This window comes from Rhinatrema bivittatum, chromosome 3 (assembly GCF_901001135.1).
Source record: "Rhinatrema bivittatum chromosome 3, aRhiBiv1.1, whole genome shotgun sequence".
NCBI classification, from domain to species: domain Eukaryota; kingdom Metazoa; phylum Chordata; class Amphibia; order Gymnophiona; family Rhinatrematidae; genus Rhinatrema; species Rhinatrema bivittatum.
The window spans coordinates 300,237,893-300,255,972 of record NC_042617.1 but is presented as its reverse complement, the minus strand read 5'-3'; the positions used below and the strand labels follow the sequence as shown (position 1 = coordinate 300,255,972).

Below are 18,080 nucleotides of genomic sequence, written 5' to 3'. Positions count from 1 at the left end.
AGGGACACCTCTGAGGTTCCTGCCATAGCAACTTCAAAAGAGGGCCTTGGTGGTGCGCGTGCGCATCTAGGAAGGCCCAGAGTTGGCGTTGGTTGTGGCAGCATCCTGGCCGCCACGAGAAACCATGAGATAACTGGCGGTAGAGGCTAGCCCCCACCGTGAGCAGGCCTGGAGAGGGAAGCAGGGCAGTACAAGATGTGAGTAGACGCGGTCGCAGCCATCTGTGACTGACGGTCATAACAATACCTGGGAGTGAAGCGAGCTGAAGGCAGCTTGAGTCAGATAAACCTGGTGCTGAGCCACATTTTATCACCAGGTTTGAATGGGGGTGCTTCACAATGATGTGAATGAAAGAAACTCTTCGATCTCTGGGCAGCCTGCTTGAGCAGCTGTTGGGTATTGTGCCACAATTGATGCAATTCTTGAGTGGTTGACTCTGCTGCTGGTGAGGCCACGGACAGAGGGAGCGGTAGCGGTGGCAAAGGCAGACGTCCATAGACCACCTGGAAAGAAGACAAGCTGGTGGAAGCGGACTGATGAGAGTTTAGTGCGAATTCCGCCCATGGAAGGAGGTCAGCCCAATTAGGGATGTGAATCTTATTTCTGACGATTGAAAATATTGTACGATATTTTCAAAATCGTCAGAAATTGGGGGCTCCCCGAAACTGATAGGAAAAACCCACAAAATTGTTCGTGGGATTCTCTTATCGTTTTGGGGGAGGGCGGGAAAAACGGCACACATTCAAGAAACCCCTGCACATAAGAGGGTTCCCTGAAAAGCATGGAGGTGCTAGAAAGGGCAGGGTACGGTGTAGAGGTGGAGGTATTGAGCTTGATAGACGTTGTGGCGGCAGTCACAGTAGCGTCTAAACGAGTGCTCAAGTTGTTGATGGCAGCTGCCAGTGTCTCCAGGAATTTTTGCTGTTTACTGATTCCTTGTGCCAGGCCAGGGATAGCCTGGATGGCCGAGACCTCTGCTGGGTCCATGGACTTGGCAATCTGTTATGGTTTGTGGGTTTCATGGACCCTTGGCCCGAGGTGAGAGTTGTTACCACCTGTGGGGAGGAGCCCCACAGGTCCACACCGTCGAGGGGCGAGGCAGGTACAGACAGTCTCTGGTGTAGAATGTAGGCACTGCCCCGAGGAGCGGGGGAGCACGGAGATAGGTCTCCCAAGTGGTGAGAGCGTTCCCAGATGCAACCCCGAGGAGCGGGAAGCTGGCGGGTAGGACTCCTGGAAGGCGCAGGGCTAACCCAAGGAGCGGGGGAAGCCAGGAGATCAGGTCTCCGGAGAGAGCGCACGCAGGCCCCCGAGGAGCAGGTACTTGAGCCAGGGTCTAGAGTCCAAGAAGGGTCCGAGACAGTCACCACAGGTTGGAGGAGACAGGAGCTAGTAGAGTAGCAATGGAACTCGTTGCCAAGTCGGCTAGCAGGGGGCGAAGGCAGTGTTTAAAACCCTGACCAAGTGATGTCATCAGTCAGGGATGCCCCTGAGGTTCCCGCTGTAGCAACTTCAAAAGAGGGCCCGGTGGCGGGCACAGGCACCTAGGGAAGGTCTGGAGTTGGCGTGGGTGGCGGTGGCGTACCGACCGCTATGAGGAACCATGAGATACTTGGCGGTAGAGGCTAGCCCCCGCTGCGAGCAGGCCTGGAGAGGGAAGCAGGGCAGTACAAAACGTGAGTAGATGCAGTCGCAGCCATCTGCGACCAACAGTCATAACATCATGAAGAAATCCTATGAGTTAACTATAGCAGAATGCAGAACAGGTTAAATGTTTGCTGTTCTGTTCATTCTGGGATTAAATGTTTGCTGTCATATTGGAATAATATGGATGTTCTGGATTAAATCTGGATACTGTTCAAGCTTGTGATGCAAATGAAAGAAATGTATGCCACTCTATTGCAGCATTGCCCGATAGACACCTTCAACAAACTTCCACAAGCCCAAAAAGGGCTACTGATTCATCAGTGGATGAAGTTTCCATGTTAGATCACATGAATGTGCAAAAATGGAGATTGACAAAAAAAACAAACAAACAAAAACTAGCCGATTTCTTTTTCTTGGGCTAACAATACATTTCTTAACTAGTTTACCAGAGCTATACTCCATCAGATCAAAACAGAATGATCAGATAAAGGACAAGGTTGATGTCTCCTGATTATATTATACTTGTGATTTGCGTATTGCATGACAAAGGTGGTGTGAAGGGGAAGGGGTGAAAGGGAGGTGATGTGTTAGCAGAGTGATGAGAAAGCAGACAGAGAGAAAGGATTAGGTCTGATAATAATGAGTGAGGAAACCCATTACGTTTGTTTTCAAATGTCTTGTTTTATATTCTTGGATATTTCTGATGTTCCCTTTAGTATCCTGACATAACGTCATGCAGAGTCTGGTCCTGAAAAATGTTTTCTCACAAAGGTGTTGCCTTGTTATTCTTTGTGATGTGTGTTCTTGTTTGTGTAGGTTTATTGTTATCTTTAACTTCTAGCCTGTTACACCAATGTAGCATCCCTCTTCACATTTTCTGCATTGATTAGTCACTGGATGCATTGCAAAACTTATCTATTTTCTTGTAAAGAAAACACAGGCCATTGGCAACATGTAAGTTTGTAGCTTTTCATGTAGAGTCATAGGTGTGTTTCAGGGTAGGTTAGTATTTAGCAAGTCAAGGAAAATGGGTTTCTGCCAAACATACCAAACACATGAATGCAATAAAATGATATCCTTCATGTACTCCCTCGCAACCAAACCCTGCTGTCTATACAAATAAAAAGGGGGACTCCTACAGCTTTGAGTTCAGAAGGACTTGCTCCCTAGAACACTACGCTCTATCTCAGCTCACCACTTTTCTGAAATTTCACCAATTTTCTTAATACTTCTCACACGCCACAATGAGTTTTCAAACTAGCAAAAATAAATGCGGAAATGCTAACAGAGTTAGCTTCAGCTCATCCTCCGTATCTCGGTCATCATACGGAGTTCCTGGACGGAGTAGTAGTAGCTTTGGTACCAGAAGTCTCAATAACCTAGGAGGAAGCAATAGAATTTCATTTGGTAGCGGTGGCAGCAGTCGTTTTTCAGTTAGGTCTGGATATGGGTTTGGTGGTGGAGCTGGTGGTGGAGCTGGTGGTGGATTTGCAGGTGGAATTGGTGGTGGATTTGGTGGTGGATTTGGTGGTGGATTTGGTGGTGGCACTGGTGGTAGATTCGGTGGTAGTCCTGGGTTTCCTGTTTGCCCACCTGGTGGCATTCAAGAAGTTACTGTCAATCAGAGTCTCCTGGCACCACTCAACCTGGAGATTGATCCAGAAATCCAGCGGGTACGAAAAGAGGAAAGAGAACAGATAAAGACTCTCAACAACAAATTTGCTTCCTTCATTGACAAGGTGAGTTTATATCTTTATTTATATTTGTGAAGAGCTCAATCAAATAACTTTTCTCAACATACTTTACCACTAACATGACAGGAAATCATTTCAGCTACATAATTTGCACACCAAAGCACTAATGTTTTGTAATTTGTTATAAGAATGCCCATGATATTATCAGTTAAGGTAGTTGTAGTTACCAAGACAGATTTCAGCATTGTTGAGGATCTTATATTTAACAACTGGACCAAATTAACAATGGCCCAATGATAATTCTTTGAGTTGATTAGGGACAAGTTCCAACTAATTTCAGATCATCAGAAAGACTTCCATCTATACCACTAAATTTCATATTTCAAGTCACACCCAAAAGCATTCTGGTGCTTATGGTTCTTATTTTCCATTGTAGGCAAATACGATGCTCCACATTGTTTATGGAAATATTTGGTTGTGGATTACAAGTAGATTAGAATCTTCCTAATGACAGCAATCAGTTGGAGGCAGTAGGTGGATAACGGATGTGGAAAGATTACCTGATGGGAAACAGGGGAAGATTATAAACACAAAATAATAATGAATACCACAGGAGTTAGGTGAACTATATTTCTGATATAAGGAGGGCACCCTAAGAGAAAAAGAACAATAATTTCTTGCAGTTTATATTTCTTTTCCTGGTGATCTTGAGATGTCTCGTAGTACTGCAATTCATTTTTTTTTAGAATGTTACACCTTTTCTGCCCCCTTGACAGCACACACTCTTCAGGATTACAGATTCTTTGCTATCTAAAAGTCATTGGATAGACGCCTGCTTAATCTGTCTGGGTGATTTCAGGTTCGGTTCTTGGAGCAGCAGAACAAGGTTCTGGAGACCAAGTGGGCCCTCTTGCAAGAGCAAAGTCCAAGAGGAGGCACCAGTAGGAAGAACCTGGATTACCTCTTTGAATCTTACATTAGCAACTTGAGGAAGCAGCTGGAAGCTTTGTTAAACGAAAGAAGCCGACTGAACTCAGAACTGAAAACCTTTCAGGACCTTGTGGAAGAATTCAAGAACAAGTATGAAATGCATTGACATGCTATAAAGAATTAATTTAAAATACATTCACATATGCTACTGCAACTGCAGAAGTGCCAACGGTAACTGTGCATTATTATACAGTAGAATCAATAATGTAATGCCATTCTATTCTATATATATCTACTGTATATCTATATCTGTCTAGCTATGTATTACATATGTGGCATAGATAATGATTACTGTATAATAATGGACAACTACTGTAAAGAGTTTACCATGGATCATTATGGAGTGAATTTTCAGAGATTTAACTGGCTAACATCAGGAGTTATCCAGTTAAACCTTTGCTTTAATAATTTTTCCCTTATTGATCGATTAAATAAATATAATCATCTCAATGAAAAAAGCAGTCAAATTTAGCAGATCAAAAACAGGGTAGCTTGAGGGGGTGCTCCCAAGGCAAGCTTACGATTTTGCTGGTTAGCACAGATTTTCAGTGTTAACCAGCTGTTTAGGAGGGTAATCCCAGCTGCTTAAATAGCATTCCAAAATGTAGCTGGTCAAATTTTGACTGGCAAAATTTAGGGAAATCTCAGCTGAAAACGTACCCCTAGATTCACCATGGAAATAACATCTGTGATAAAAAAAAAAAAGGGGTGTATGGCTAGTGAGAGAGAGAAAGAGAGACTAAGATGTAAGTTTACTATTTATACTATTGTAAGAAGGGCCACTATTAACTCGGGGTGAGGTTGTTTTTTTTTTGGGGGGGGCAGTTTTACATACACAGTCAGAGGTATGAACAGCAAAATTGACATCAGTGAAGATTTTCTGTCATTTGGAATGAAGAAAGGTAAAAGAGGAGTTGATTTGTACAATGTACTCTCTACCTAGCTTGATGCACTCTCTACCTAGCTGCAATGCGTTATGGCGTTATTGCGTGCATTAGGGCTTTAACGCTAGTGTTTAGGCCCTAACGTGAAATGATAAATGACCCAGTTAGCTGATTAGATTTGGCTGAAAATCCTATTAAAGATGACTGGCTTCAATGACTGATTATTTTATTTGCTCTTTGAAGATTGACCCCTTTGGCTATATCACAGTGCAACAGCATATGCAGCAACAGGTTACTTCACATTTACATATACATAAATAAAATAATAAGTAAATAAATAAATAAACATATATATATAGATATATATATACACACAGAGACAGGGCCAGTGGGAGCATTAGGTGGACTAGGCAGCCACCTAGGGCACCAGGTTCACGAGGGCACCGTTTTTTAAAACCAGGAAAAAGGTTGGCGATGGTGGGAAGGTGTGATTCGCAGGATTTCAATGATTCAGAAGAGAGAGAGAGAGAGATCACCACCTAGGATAGCTGCAGACTTCAGCACCGGCACTGCACAGAGAATAGCTAAAATATCACTATTAAAATTTTCTATATATGAGGCTTGGTGGCAGTGCAGACAACTCTCATTTAGAAATGGCCTTAAGTCTCTTGTGATACTTGTTAACACTGTGATGTATCATCTTTTGGAGATAATACTGTCATATTAGTAGTATTATCATAGTGGACTTCCTGCTAGACATACACAACCTGGCAATGTTAAAAGGCTCAGCATCAGTGGAGGGCTCACTACCATCTTCTAGGTTATATAAGCAGATGGTCTCAAAATGAGGGTATAATCAACATAAAGTAAACTGTATTTTTCTTGGCTTCTAAAATGGTACACGTAGGGGTAAATATTCAAAAGATCTAAGTGCCTAATTTTATGAGTTAGGAGCCTAGATCTTCCTAAATGAAAAGTCCTCCCTGCTGAGTACCTACATTTAGGTTCCTATTTTTATTAGCTTCCTAAATTTAGGTGCATAAGATGTGAACACAACCAGACCATTCCTTATCTTTTAAGCCTTATAGAGAGATTGCAGCATCTTTAATCTTGTTAGATCAGAGATGTGGGGTTAGATTGAGGGAAGTAAGTAAAGGTACTTAGGGCTGACTTTCAGCACCAGGCTCCTATAGACTGTATAAGCAAAATAATAGCAGGCCTAAATTTAGGGGCCACAGGTTTAGGTGCCCAAAGTTAAGAAACATTTTCAGCCAAAATTATGGCACCTAACATTGACTGAAAATTCACTTAACTTTACGTGACTAAACCTGAGTTGTCTGGCTCAGGTGCTCAATTGCCTTTGAATGTCAGAAGGATTAGGGGGCACTCCATGAAGTTAACAAGTAGCACATTTAAGACTAATCGGAGAAAATTCTTTTTCACTCAATGCACAATTAAACTCTGGAATTTGTTGCCAGGGGATGTGGTTAGTGCAGTTAGTGTAGCTGGGTTCAAAAAAGGTTTGGATAAGTTCTTGGAGGAGAGGTCCATTAACGGCTATTAATCAAGCTGAGTTAGGGAGTGGTCAGTGCTATTACTGGCATCAGTAGCATGGGATCTTCTTGGTGTTTGGGTACTTGCCAGGTTCTTGTAGCCTGGTTTGGCCTCTGTTGGAAACAGGATGCTGGGACTGATGGACCCTTGGTCTGACCCTGCATAGCAATTTCTTATGTTCCTTTTTATTATTTAAATGAACAAAGCATGAATACAGGGAGCCCTGCTTCCTGAGGCATTTCCCCCCTTGCATGTGGCATAACTTGAAAATAGAAACAAGGAGGTCCATATTCAGACATAGTCCGGCTAGTAAAGTTAGCCGGGTAAACTTATTCGGCTAACTTTGGAGATGTATTGAATATAGCCGGCTATGTTAATGTTAGCCGGCTAGCTATAGTCATCTAACTTTAGGACAGCTCTTTGGCCCAAACAGACTTAGCCAGCTAATTAATCCAGCTAACTGAATATCGGAGTTAGCCGGCTAACTTATTGGGTCATTTATCAAAATGCTATAAGGCGTTTTCGCATGCGTTAAGCAACTTTAACGCATGCGAAAATGCCTTTAACTCATGCGATAGCATCATGTCATGTGGTGCGATGCAAATCCGAAAAAGGAGTGGGTTGGGTTTACTGTTTTGTGATGCCCTATCACACAGCTTTAATGCTGATTTTAGCTACACCTTTTTCAGTAGGGTTAAGCTGTGTTAAGGCTTTATTGGAGAGAGAGAGAGAGAGAGAGAGAGAGCACTTAGCCATACTGCCCTAACACTAGATAGGTATTTATATCTCTATGGGAGGCCCACCTAGTAACACTAGGTGAGGTTTAGGTATTAGTATAGGGGTTAGGGGCCACTTTGAGATTCAAAGTGAGACGTACGAACAGAACAGTGCTTTCTTATCAAGATTTGATGACCTTCGGAGTGAGGAAACTCACCCAAAGATGAGGTTTGTACAATGTTCTCTCAACCTAGTTTGATGGACTCTCTACCTGGGTAACATCAAGCTAAGTTGAGAGAACATTAACATCAAGCTAGGTTGAGAGAACATTGTACAAATATCATCTTTGAGTGAGTTTCCTCAATCCGAAGGTCATCAAATCTTCATAAGAGAGCACTGTTCTGTTCGTACGTCTCACTTTGAAAGTCAAAGTGGCCCCTAACCCCTATACTAATACCTAAACCTCACCTAGAGTTACTAGGTGGGCCTCCCATAGAGATATAAATACCTATCTAGTGTTAGGGCAGTATGGCTAGGTGCTCTCTCTCTCTCTCCTTATCAGTAAACACAGTCCCCCCCCAGTTGCATAAACTGCCTATTACCATAAAACACACCCCTTTTTCTATCACATGCAATATTTAGTGCATTTTGATAAATCCAGGCCTTAGCTGGCTAAATTCTAGCTGGTTACCTTAAGCTGGATAAGTGCCCAAATATTAATCTAGCTTGCCAACTTCTGAGGAAGCTGGCTAAATGCTTTTGAATATGGACTTGATGGAATATAATTGCAGATAAGCATTATCTGGCCCAATTTACTTGCTTTTACTGTGACATAGATCCCAGGTGATCTCTGACTTTCCCTTCACTTCTTTGCCAGCAGGGATCCTCAGTGCTTATTGCAGGCTTTCTTGAATTCTGTTATTGTTTTTACCTTCTCTACCTGTCCTTCTTGCATCCACCACCATTTTCATGAAGACCCTCCTGAGTCTACCTCTTTGGAAGATTCATACTTTGACCTCTTATTCTAGAACACCCTTTCCACTGAAAAAGGCTTGTGATCTGGTACCCTATTTATACCTTTGAAATATTTGACTGTTTCTATCGTGTATTTTCTGTCCCCTTCCCCCACCATCTCTCCTGTCCTCTAGGGTATACATATGTTGGTTCCTAGGACCTAAGGAGTCTGTGTTAAACAAGAATTTAGATTTCTTATTTATCTGATTTATATGCCACTTTTCAGCACTTCAAAGCAGATTGTATTCAGGCATCTGGAGGTATTTCCCTGTCCCCAGAGGGCTCACAATCAGGCATCGAGGGGTAAAGTGACTTGCCCAAGGTCACAATGAGCGGCAGTGCGATTTGAACCCGGGTTCCCAGTCCACTATTCTAACCACTAGGTTACTCCTCCCCTCCGTAAATGTCATAAATATGCACTCACTGTCCTACAAACCTGAAGCATTTTTGTCCCCGTCCCCCCCCCCCCCGAACTGATTTTTGCATCCCTGATCTAACAAAATTAAAAATGCTGTAATCTCTTTATTAGGCTTAAAAGATAAGGCATGGTCTGTTATTGTGGCACAAATAGATACATGAATTATATAAAGGAATCTCACATATTCTATGGACTGAAGGTATGACTCTAAGGGGAAACCTTTTATGTCATGTACTGGTTCCTGAATATTCTTAATTCAGGTTAGGCTACTGGTTGCCAACACAGGGTAATATAATTAACTTTTCCCTCTTGTTCCTTCCAACAGATATGAAGATGAAATTAGCAAGCGCACAGCTGTCGAAAATGAGTTTGTGGTGCTCAAGAAGGTGAGTGATAAAGCTAGGTAGATAAAAGAAGATTTACCAGTAGAAGATGTTAATTGGTGAATAAAACAAAGACAGAGGGCATGATACTTACAAAACCTGTAACCATTAAAGTATCTCTCGTACAGTCTGCCAGCCTCTGATCTTTCTTTCTTCAGGACGTGGATGCTGCCTACTTAAACAAAGTGGACTTGCAGGCAAAGTCGGATAGCCTGACTGATGACATCAACTTCTTAAGAGCTTTATATGAAGCGGTAAGGGATGTTCACCGCAGTTAGAGGAGAGAAGAGGGTGGGAAAGGAAAAGACTTCTCAGGAGATAAATGATAATTAAACAGCAGAGCTAGCAAAAAAACAAAACAAAACCCCAAAACATAACAAAACAAAACCCTCAGAACTCCAGCTTCTCACAATTCTTGCAATAGAGTAGTTGACAATCACAACGAGGAAATTTATCTCCAGATTTTTCGTTAGACACTAGAACTTTATCTGATTTGGTGATGCACATATACCATTTGGCTGGGGGTCCTCCACATGAGACTTTAGTCATCTCTGCCCTCCAGGATGTTCACTCAAGTTCACTATCTGTTCCTCCCCAAGCCTCAATGTAAAAATTGTCATAGCAACATTCCTACAGCACGAAGGCCAAGAGAGCTGTACACTGAGATCAGATGCACTGGTGTCATTCATAGCTCAGTCAGCAAAAGGTAGTCAACATGGACACATATAGGGAGGGGGGGGGGGGGTAAGATTCAGGGAGTGAGGCTCAATATTCACATAAACAGGATACTCATTATTTTCATTTCCAACCCCTTTTGCTGATGGATTGTGTTTATAACTCTCTCTTTCATAGTTTTAAGCAATAGTCAACACAATGCAGGTCGCCTGGAATGGCAGAGCAGGGGAAATATAAATGGCCTCCAACCACTTGTGACTGACCTTGAGGTGGGTGGGTTTATGTGACTTGCAGGAACTATCTCAAATGCAGACCCAGATCTCTGACACCTCTGTCATTCTATCCATGGACAACAATCGAAACTTGAATTTTGACGGCATCATTGCCGATGTCAAGGCTCAGTATGAAGATATTGCCAACAAAAGCCGAGTGGAGGCTGAATCATGGTACCAAAACAAGGTAAGGGAATTGGTCAGCCCAAGGGACGTGGCAGTCTACAGTTCATTTCCATAGAGTTGTATTCTTAAAATGTAAGCACACAATGCACTGAAGCAGTCTGGATATATATATATATATATGAAACCTAGTCAGACCATAGGCATAAGGAGTACGCCACCTTCAATAATTAACAAAAAACAAAATGCAGAAATTCTCTCACGCAAGTCATGCAAAATATTTTCAGAAAAGCTACCTTGAGTTGCTATTATTACACCATTTTTTATGGATGCAATTGCATTTCAATTAATAAAATCTTTGTTAAGTAGCACTACAATAAAAGACTATATCCAAGATATGCCCATTGAGTTGAGCTAGCAGTGTATTGGATTGGATATTCACACACACAGAGCTGAGCTACTTAAGCACCTTTGCTTGATTTTCTTATCCACCACTCACTGGCCTGAAACAAAGCATTGGACTTCCCCTGGTTGAAATATAAGCTGCGAAATGCAGAGAGCAGAAACATAACCATTTAAGTTATCTGACTTATGGAGTGATATCTACATTGACGGGTGCTATCTAAATATCATTTGGACACTATGCTTAGCAGCTCTGTTTGAAAAGAAATATGTTCTAAACTCAAAGAGAACACTTTAGGGGTCCAGATGGTTTCTTATGATCTAATGTTATGGTTTTCGGTTGTGGTTGTGATATTAGTACCAGGAGCTGCAGGTCACTGCTGGGAGACATGGTGATGACCTGCGCAGCACCAAAACTGAGATCTCGGAGCTGACCCGCTTAATCCAGAGACTGAAGTCGGAAATTGAAAACAGAAAGAAACAGGTATGAAATGGCTAATGGGCAGATAACCTGGTACAGTTCTCATAACACTACAACTTACTAAAGCATGAGTTTTGATTTCTAACCATGCAACATGAAATAGTTTTGTTACAGTATCTGGTTTCAGTCATGGTTTTACTCCTAATACATAGAAACATAGAAATGACGGCAGAAGAAGACCAAACGGCTCATCCAGTCTGCCCAGCAAGCTTTCGCACTTTTTTTTTTCTCTCTCATACTTATCTGTTACTCTTGGCTCTTAGTAACCTTTTTTATTCTATTTCCCTTCCACCCACGCCATTAATATAGAGAGCAGTGTTGGAACTGCATCTAAGTGAAATAGCTTAATTAGTTAGGGGTATTAACCACCGCAATAAGCAAGCTACACCCATGCTTATCTGTTTATCCAGATTATGTAGTTCAGTCCTTGTTGGTTGTTGCCTGAATATAGATCCACGTTTCTTCATTCCTCCCTGCCGTTGAAGCAGAGAGCCATGCTGGCTATGCATTGAAAGTGAAGTATCAGTCTTGCTCCCCTGCCGTTGAAGCAGAGAGCTATGCTGGATATGCGTGAAGTGTCAAACTTTCTCCATGATGTTAAGAGCAGAGCTGAAGACAGAGTGGAGATTCATAGCAGTAGAGGTCCAGTAGAATTATATTGCAAATATGAATGGAATTGTTACTTAATCTGATTAAGTAGGTATTAGCCATTCCAGGGATTTGGTGTGTGAACTAGTCATTTTGAGTGATGCTTTTGAACTAGTCCTGACTTTTTTGGCATGCCCTTCTGGTGTACTATGATACTTGTAGTGTTGATCATTGCAAATGAAAGACACAGGAAGTGCAAATATCAAAATGCATTGAGGTGAAAGTTGAAAAACAAAACAAAACCCAGAAGTCTCCCTCCAGAAATGAGATACAGCATATCCCTGTTTATACTCTTTTGTTTGTTTTCAGAACTCTAGTCTACAGGCTGACATTGCAGCTGCTGAAGAACGTGGACAACTGGCCATTAAAGATGCACAGAGGAAGCTGAGTGATATGGAGGCTGCCCTGCAGAAGGCCAAGGAAGACATGGCCCGTCAATTGCGGGACTACCAAGAGCTGATGAACGTCAAGCTGGCCTTGGATGTGGAGATCGCCACCTACAGAAAGATGCTGGAAGGGGAGGAATGCAGGTGGGTGAAATGCATCGTGGATAAAATAATATTGCTAAAATATCAGAATTCCATGAAGATTCAGTATAATGGAAGAGAAGGAGCTTATTTTTAATCCAGGAATAACATGCTGCTTCTAGGCTGCTGCATTTTTCCTTTGGTAGTTGTTTAAGTCCTCTTGTGATCTTTAAGTCTCAATTGAAATAATTTACCTGGTTATTTAATTGAATTTTATTTTCTCCTGCAGGATGTCTGGAGAACATGCTAATGCCGTGAGCATCTGTAAGTAGCTTGTTTCTTTTTTCACAAGTAACACATGCTATTTGTGACACAGCAGAATGCATAGACTGCTGCTTTGCTGGGTGTGGTATAAGCATGTGTTTCCCTTACAGCTGTAGTCAGCAGTAGTTCTGGAAGTGCAGGAGGCATCGGAGGCTTCGGAGGTGGCATAGGAAGTGGCATCGGAAGTGGCGTCGGAGGAGGCTTTGGAAGTGGTGTCGGAGGTGGCATCGGAAGTGGCGTCGGAGGAGGCTTCGGAAGTGGTGTCGGAGGTGGCATCGGAAGTGGCATCGGAAGTGGCGTAGGAGGAGGCTTCGGAAGTGGTGTCGGAGGTGGCATGGGGGGCGACATCGGGGGAGGCTTTGGAAGTGGCGTTGGAGGAGGAGGAGGAGGCTTCAGCTCTGGAAGTGGAAGAGGTGGCGCTTCCATTGTGAAGAAGACATCATACTCTGTGCAGTCCGTGGGCAAGCGATACTAAATAATCTGCCATTGCCAGCATCATCAGTGCCAGAACCAAGAACAATTTGGATTGACTACTGACAGCAGCACCGGCCCTTCTGCCCTATCATGAAATGAATAAAAGAGAAACATAAACAATACCTTTGATGCTCAGGCTTTCCTTGCTTTGATAGATTCCCACAGCAAACGGAATTCAGATTTGTGTGGTGTTAACGCGACACGTTTAAAACCTGGTATGACCTTTCCTTTAAATCACACAGGAAAATAATAGCAGCCCAAGAGTTCTAAAAATGCAATGCATTAATGATGGTTGAAAGGAAGGTCAAACTGTGAGCAGGAATAGTGACTGCTTGCTCGCCCAGCCCTTTTGGATTAGCTTCCGCAGCTGTCAGTAGGCAATTTGTATAGTTGTGTAATGATTCTACCTACTGTTCCCTAAAGCATTCCCCTTAACCATTCTGTTTCATTTTGTTTCTTCCTGAGGGTTGTCTATCTAATCACTTATATCATACATAATCCCATCTGAACTGCAGATTCAACTTTACAAGAACAGCTATGAGTGAAGCAAATATTTCACAAATGGCCCTGTGGTTATGCACAGAATTATACAAGGTTCACTTAGCCCCCCCCCCCCCCCCCCCCCCCCCCCGGTAACGCTCCCATGCACATCCTGGCTTTCCCAAGCCTCCAGGACATTTCCCTCTTAAACCGAATGCGACTACACACATTTGGGGCAATTTTCACTCAGCCGCCTAGTGGCAAACCTCACAGCTGCTCTTCAACCCAGTCACCTACCTACCATTTGCAAATTTTCAAACGAAAGTACCTAGATGGATTCCCTTTGAAAACTGCCCTCATTATGGCTTAGGGCTACGAACCAATTGCAATGCCATTTGGAAGGGCTGAGCCAATCCTGAGTTTCCCTCCCCCCCATAGATGGGTTTGTAGTTCTTGCTTTTTTAAAAACTCCTTCATTGAAACTGGAACTACAGACTCCATGAATGCCGGGGTGTGCAACACCAGAACTGGCAAAGGCTATCCTTTATTTCATGGAGTCAGTCGTTAATGCCGATATTTCTCCCATATTATATTGGTGTCTGGGGCCAAATTTTTTTATCCATTTATTGTCGCACCTGAAGAAGGGACCTGTTTGTTCGTGAAAACTCGTGAAAAACTAATGGCTCTTCTGTTAGCCCAATAAAGGGTATGTTTGCCTATCAAAAAATCCATTTGTACTTAAAACTATTGGCATTTTGCTTGAGGAATTTTGTTACAGATTTTCTCTCACATGTAAAGTAAGAAATTTTATGATGTAAAAATCTGGTGAATGTATGGGCGTAACTACAGAAGAAGAAACCAATTTAGGAATTATAAAAATGATACATCTAAATGAATCACGCTATCCCTTATGCAGATTTGGTGGTAGGAAGCCAATGCAAACAGCGATTCTATGGAAAAATAAACAACACATAGCTAAATAGCTGTATCATACCAGTTTCATAGATATGTCTTTTGTACAATAGGGAAACAATAGATGTACTGCAAAATGTAGTGTGCACTGCCTGGCATTATCGTTATTACTTGCCTTTTGTATTTTTCCTCATGATCTTGATCTCTTGTCTTTGGGGAGAGGGGATGGTGTTGTGTTTCAATAAACTGCAGGCTATAATGAAAACCGATTTACTGACTTTTTTTTGGGGGGGGAGTAAAATGATTTCATACATCATTTTTAAACTAAGGTAAAGCAACTGAGAGACAATGTTCAGAGAAATGAAGCTTGGAGGGTGGAAGATAAAGCACCTCTTAATCGGGCTGATACAGTGAAGTGTGGCCGCGGTTACCCTGTTTTTAACCCGCTTTGGATGCACATTTTGGACGCGTAAGGCGAACATCCGGTTTTACACATCCTTACCGCTTGCCGAAATGGACGCGTATCCGTCTCCGCCCACCGCATGTATATGTTAATGATCGATTTAGCTATTCCCTCCGATACAGTAACGTGGGCCCAGATTATCACCTTTTTAAACAGCTTATTTACCGCGTCATTAACCTGCATATTTACCGCCTACCCTGACCCTGGCGTTAGTGTGGTGTTCAGTCAGCTTCGTACTGGACAGCGCCATGAGACCAGAGAGCCAGAAGCACAGATCCCCATACAGACAGCGGGGCATTTCAGTCATGGACATCCGGAAAGAGACAGGAACGTCCATGAACGGAAGCCGCGACCTTGGATGTCCAAGGTCGCGGCGTCCGTTCATGGACCTTCCCGCCTGTATCTGGGCATCCATGATCGGAGGCCCTGCTGCCTTGAGCGCCCGGCTGGACGTCCAAGCCACGACCTTGGATGTCCGGCCGGGCGCTCAAGGCAGCGGGGCCTACAGGCGGGAAGGTCCATGAACGGAAGCCATGAACTCGGATGTCCAAGGTCGCGGTGTCCGTTCATGGACCTTCCTGCCTGTATCCGGGCATCCATGATCGGAGGCCCTGCTGCCTTGGACGTCCAGCCGGGTGCTCAAGGCAACGGGGCCTACAGGCGGGAAGGTCCATGAATGGAAGCCACGACCTCGGACGTCCAAGGTCACAGCGTCCATTCATGGACCTTCCTGTTTGTATCCGGGCATCCATGATCGGAGGCCCTGCTGCCTTGGACGTCCGGCCGGGCGCTCAAGGCAGCGGGGCCTACAGACGGGAATGTCCATGAACGGAAGCCGCGACCTTGGACGTCCAAGATCACGGCGTCCGTTCATGGACCTTCCCGCCTGTATCCGGGCGTCCATGATCACAGGCACCGCTGCCTTGAGTGCCCGGCCGGACGTCCAAGGTCGTGGCTTGGATGTCCGGCCGGGCGCTTAAGGCAGCGGGGTCTGTAGAAAAGAACTATCTGCTTACCTAGTGGAATGACATTTCAAATGACATTTGAAATGACAGGTACCAACGCACCCTGGATACTGTATAGGCGCTGTATACCACTCTATACAGTAAAACAGATTGCAAACGCCTACCGCTTCATTGACGTGCTTTGGACGCCGCTTGGATTTGTGTCTAATTTGAATACTGAATCGAGCGGCTTGTGAACCAAAATGTGCGCGCAGCAAACGAGTGGGCACCCGGCACTGCCACACTTTTTCTTACGCGTCCTTACTGTATCGGCCCGAATGTAAACTCTGCATCATCACAACCGTTTGATTCAGGACTGTTTTTCTAACCCGCATTCCCATCCCTGCATTCTGCAGGATAACAAATAGCGGACAACACAGGGAAGGGAGTTTGAAAAAACAGAGCTGGATTAGTATCTCAAAGTAATGGAATTAGACTGGTGACACTGAGGGTAGCTCTACTTGAAAGATACTTGGGGGTTGCAAAAGAATGGTCAAGGATGGAGGGTAATCAGCATGGGCAAACATAAGGCCAGTTGAGATGTGAGAAAGAGAGAGAAGGCAAGGTTATTGGTAGGCCATGTTAAAGAAGTGGCGCAAATTCCAAATATAATGAGTTCTCAAGACGACAGATCATTTCAGTGTCTATTCTTTCACAATTTTTTTCTCTCTATTACTGCTCTCCTTCTGTACCCCCTCTCTACTTCCAACGGGTTAACTGTATTCTTTGCCTCCATTTCCTGAGTCCCCGTTTATTCTTGTCGCTGCTTCTTCTTTTCTGTAGGATAATCCGCTTAAAAAGAAATATTTAAAGAGGGTGGGGCACTGGAAGCCTGTCAAGCCAATTAGCAAAATTCAGTAAATCCATGGACGGATGAGAGCAGAGGTTGGAGTGGAGACGATGGGGTGAATTGGGAGGTAGAAATATAAGGCGAGGGAAGTATAGTGTGATAACCTTTCTTGTGCTCGGCATCCTTCTCAGTGGCCATGATTTCAAAAATTGATCTTATCAGAGCTGTATATTACTGTCATAGCTACACAGTTACTAATTCATGTACAGGAGTTCATTATGCTGAAATAAAACAATTGCGTCATTGAGTCTGAGCTTATTCACGGGCCGATACAGTACAGTGCGCTTTGACGGAGCGCACTGTTAACCCTTGATTGGACACGCATTTTCGATGCACTAGCGTTACCCCTTATTCAGTAAAGGGTCGAAAACGCGTGTCCAACCCCCCCGAACCTAATAGCGCCCGCAACATGCAAATGCATGTTGATGGCCCTATTAGGTATTCCCGCGTGATTCAGTAAGTAAAATGTGCAGCCAAGCCGCACATTTTACTTTAAGAAATTTCTGTTGGCATCGGGGAAGTGCACAGAAAAGCAGTAAAAACTGCTTTTCTGTGCACCCTCCGACTTAATATCATGGCGATATTAAGTCGGAGGTCCCGAAGGGTAAAAAAAGTGAAAAAAAATAAAAAAAATTTCGAAGTAGGCCTGCGGCTCGCGGGTTGAAAACCGGATGCTCAATTTTGCCGGCGTCCGGTTTCCGAACCTGTGGCTAACAGCCGCCGCTCCTGTCCCTAAAGAGGCGCTAGGTACGCGCTATTGTCCCTAGCGCCTCTTTTTACCTGTTTCTACCGCCGGACCTAATTTGCATACTGTATCGCACTCACAGGAGAGTGTCCTGTGCGCGCGCTGGGAGAGCAGGCATGCTTCCAGGATCACCCCTGGAGCCCTTTTAAAATATTGGGATTACATTGGCCACCCTCCAGTCTTCAGGTACAATGGATGATTTTAATGAATATTTACAAATTTTAACCAATAGATCTGAAATTTCATTTTTGAGTTCTTCACAACCCTGGGGTGCATACCATTTGGTCCAGGTGATTTGCTACTCTTTAGCTTGTCAATCTGGCCTACATCGTCTTCCAGGTTCACAGTGATTTGGTTCAGTTTATCTGACTCAGCACCCTTAAAAACCATCTCTGGAACCTGTATCTCCCCAACATCTTCATTAGTAATCATAGAAAGGAAAGAATTAATTTAGGGGCC

The 18,080-nt window shown here is 43.6% G+C and overlaps 1 protein-coding gene across 1 annotated transcript; it reads left to right on the top strand.

Moving 5' to 3' along the window:
- The first annotated feature begins 2,780 nt into the window (after positions 1 to 2,780).
- LOC115087631 (keratin, type II cytoskeletal 4-like) lies at positions 2,781 to 14,824 on the top strand. The gene is made up of 9 exons (XM_029595042.1): positions 2,781 to 3,386; positions 4,201 to 4,421; positions 9,244 to 9,304; positions 9,460 to 9,555; positions 10,271 to 10,435; positions 11,132 to 11,257; positions 12,212 to 12,432; positions 12,659 to 12,693; positions 12,804 to 14,824. Exons 1-9 carry the CDS (start codon positions 2,892 to 2,894, stop codon positions 13,166 to 13,168), a joined length of 1,785 nt encoding a protein of 594 aa, XP_029450902.1. The 5' UTR covers positions 2,781 to 2,891; the 3' UTR covers positions 13,169 to 14,824.
- The last annotated feature ends 3,256 nt before the right edge of the window (positions 14,825 to 18,080 follow it).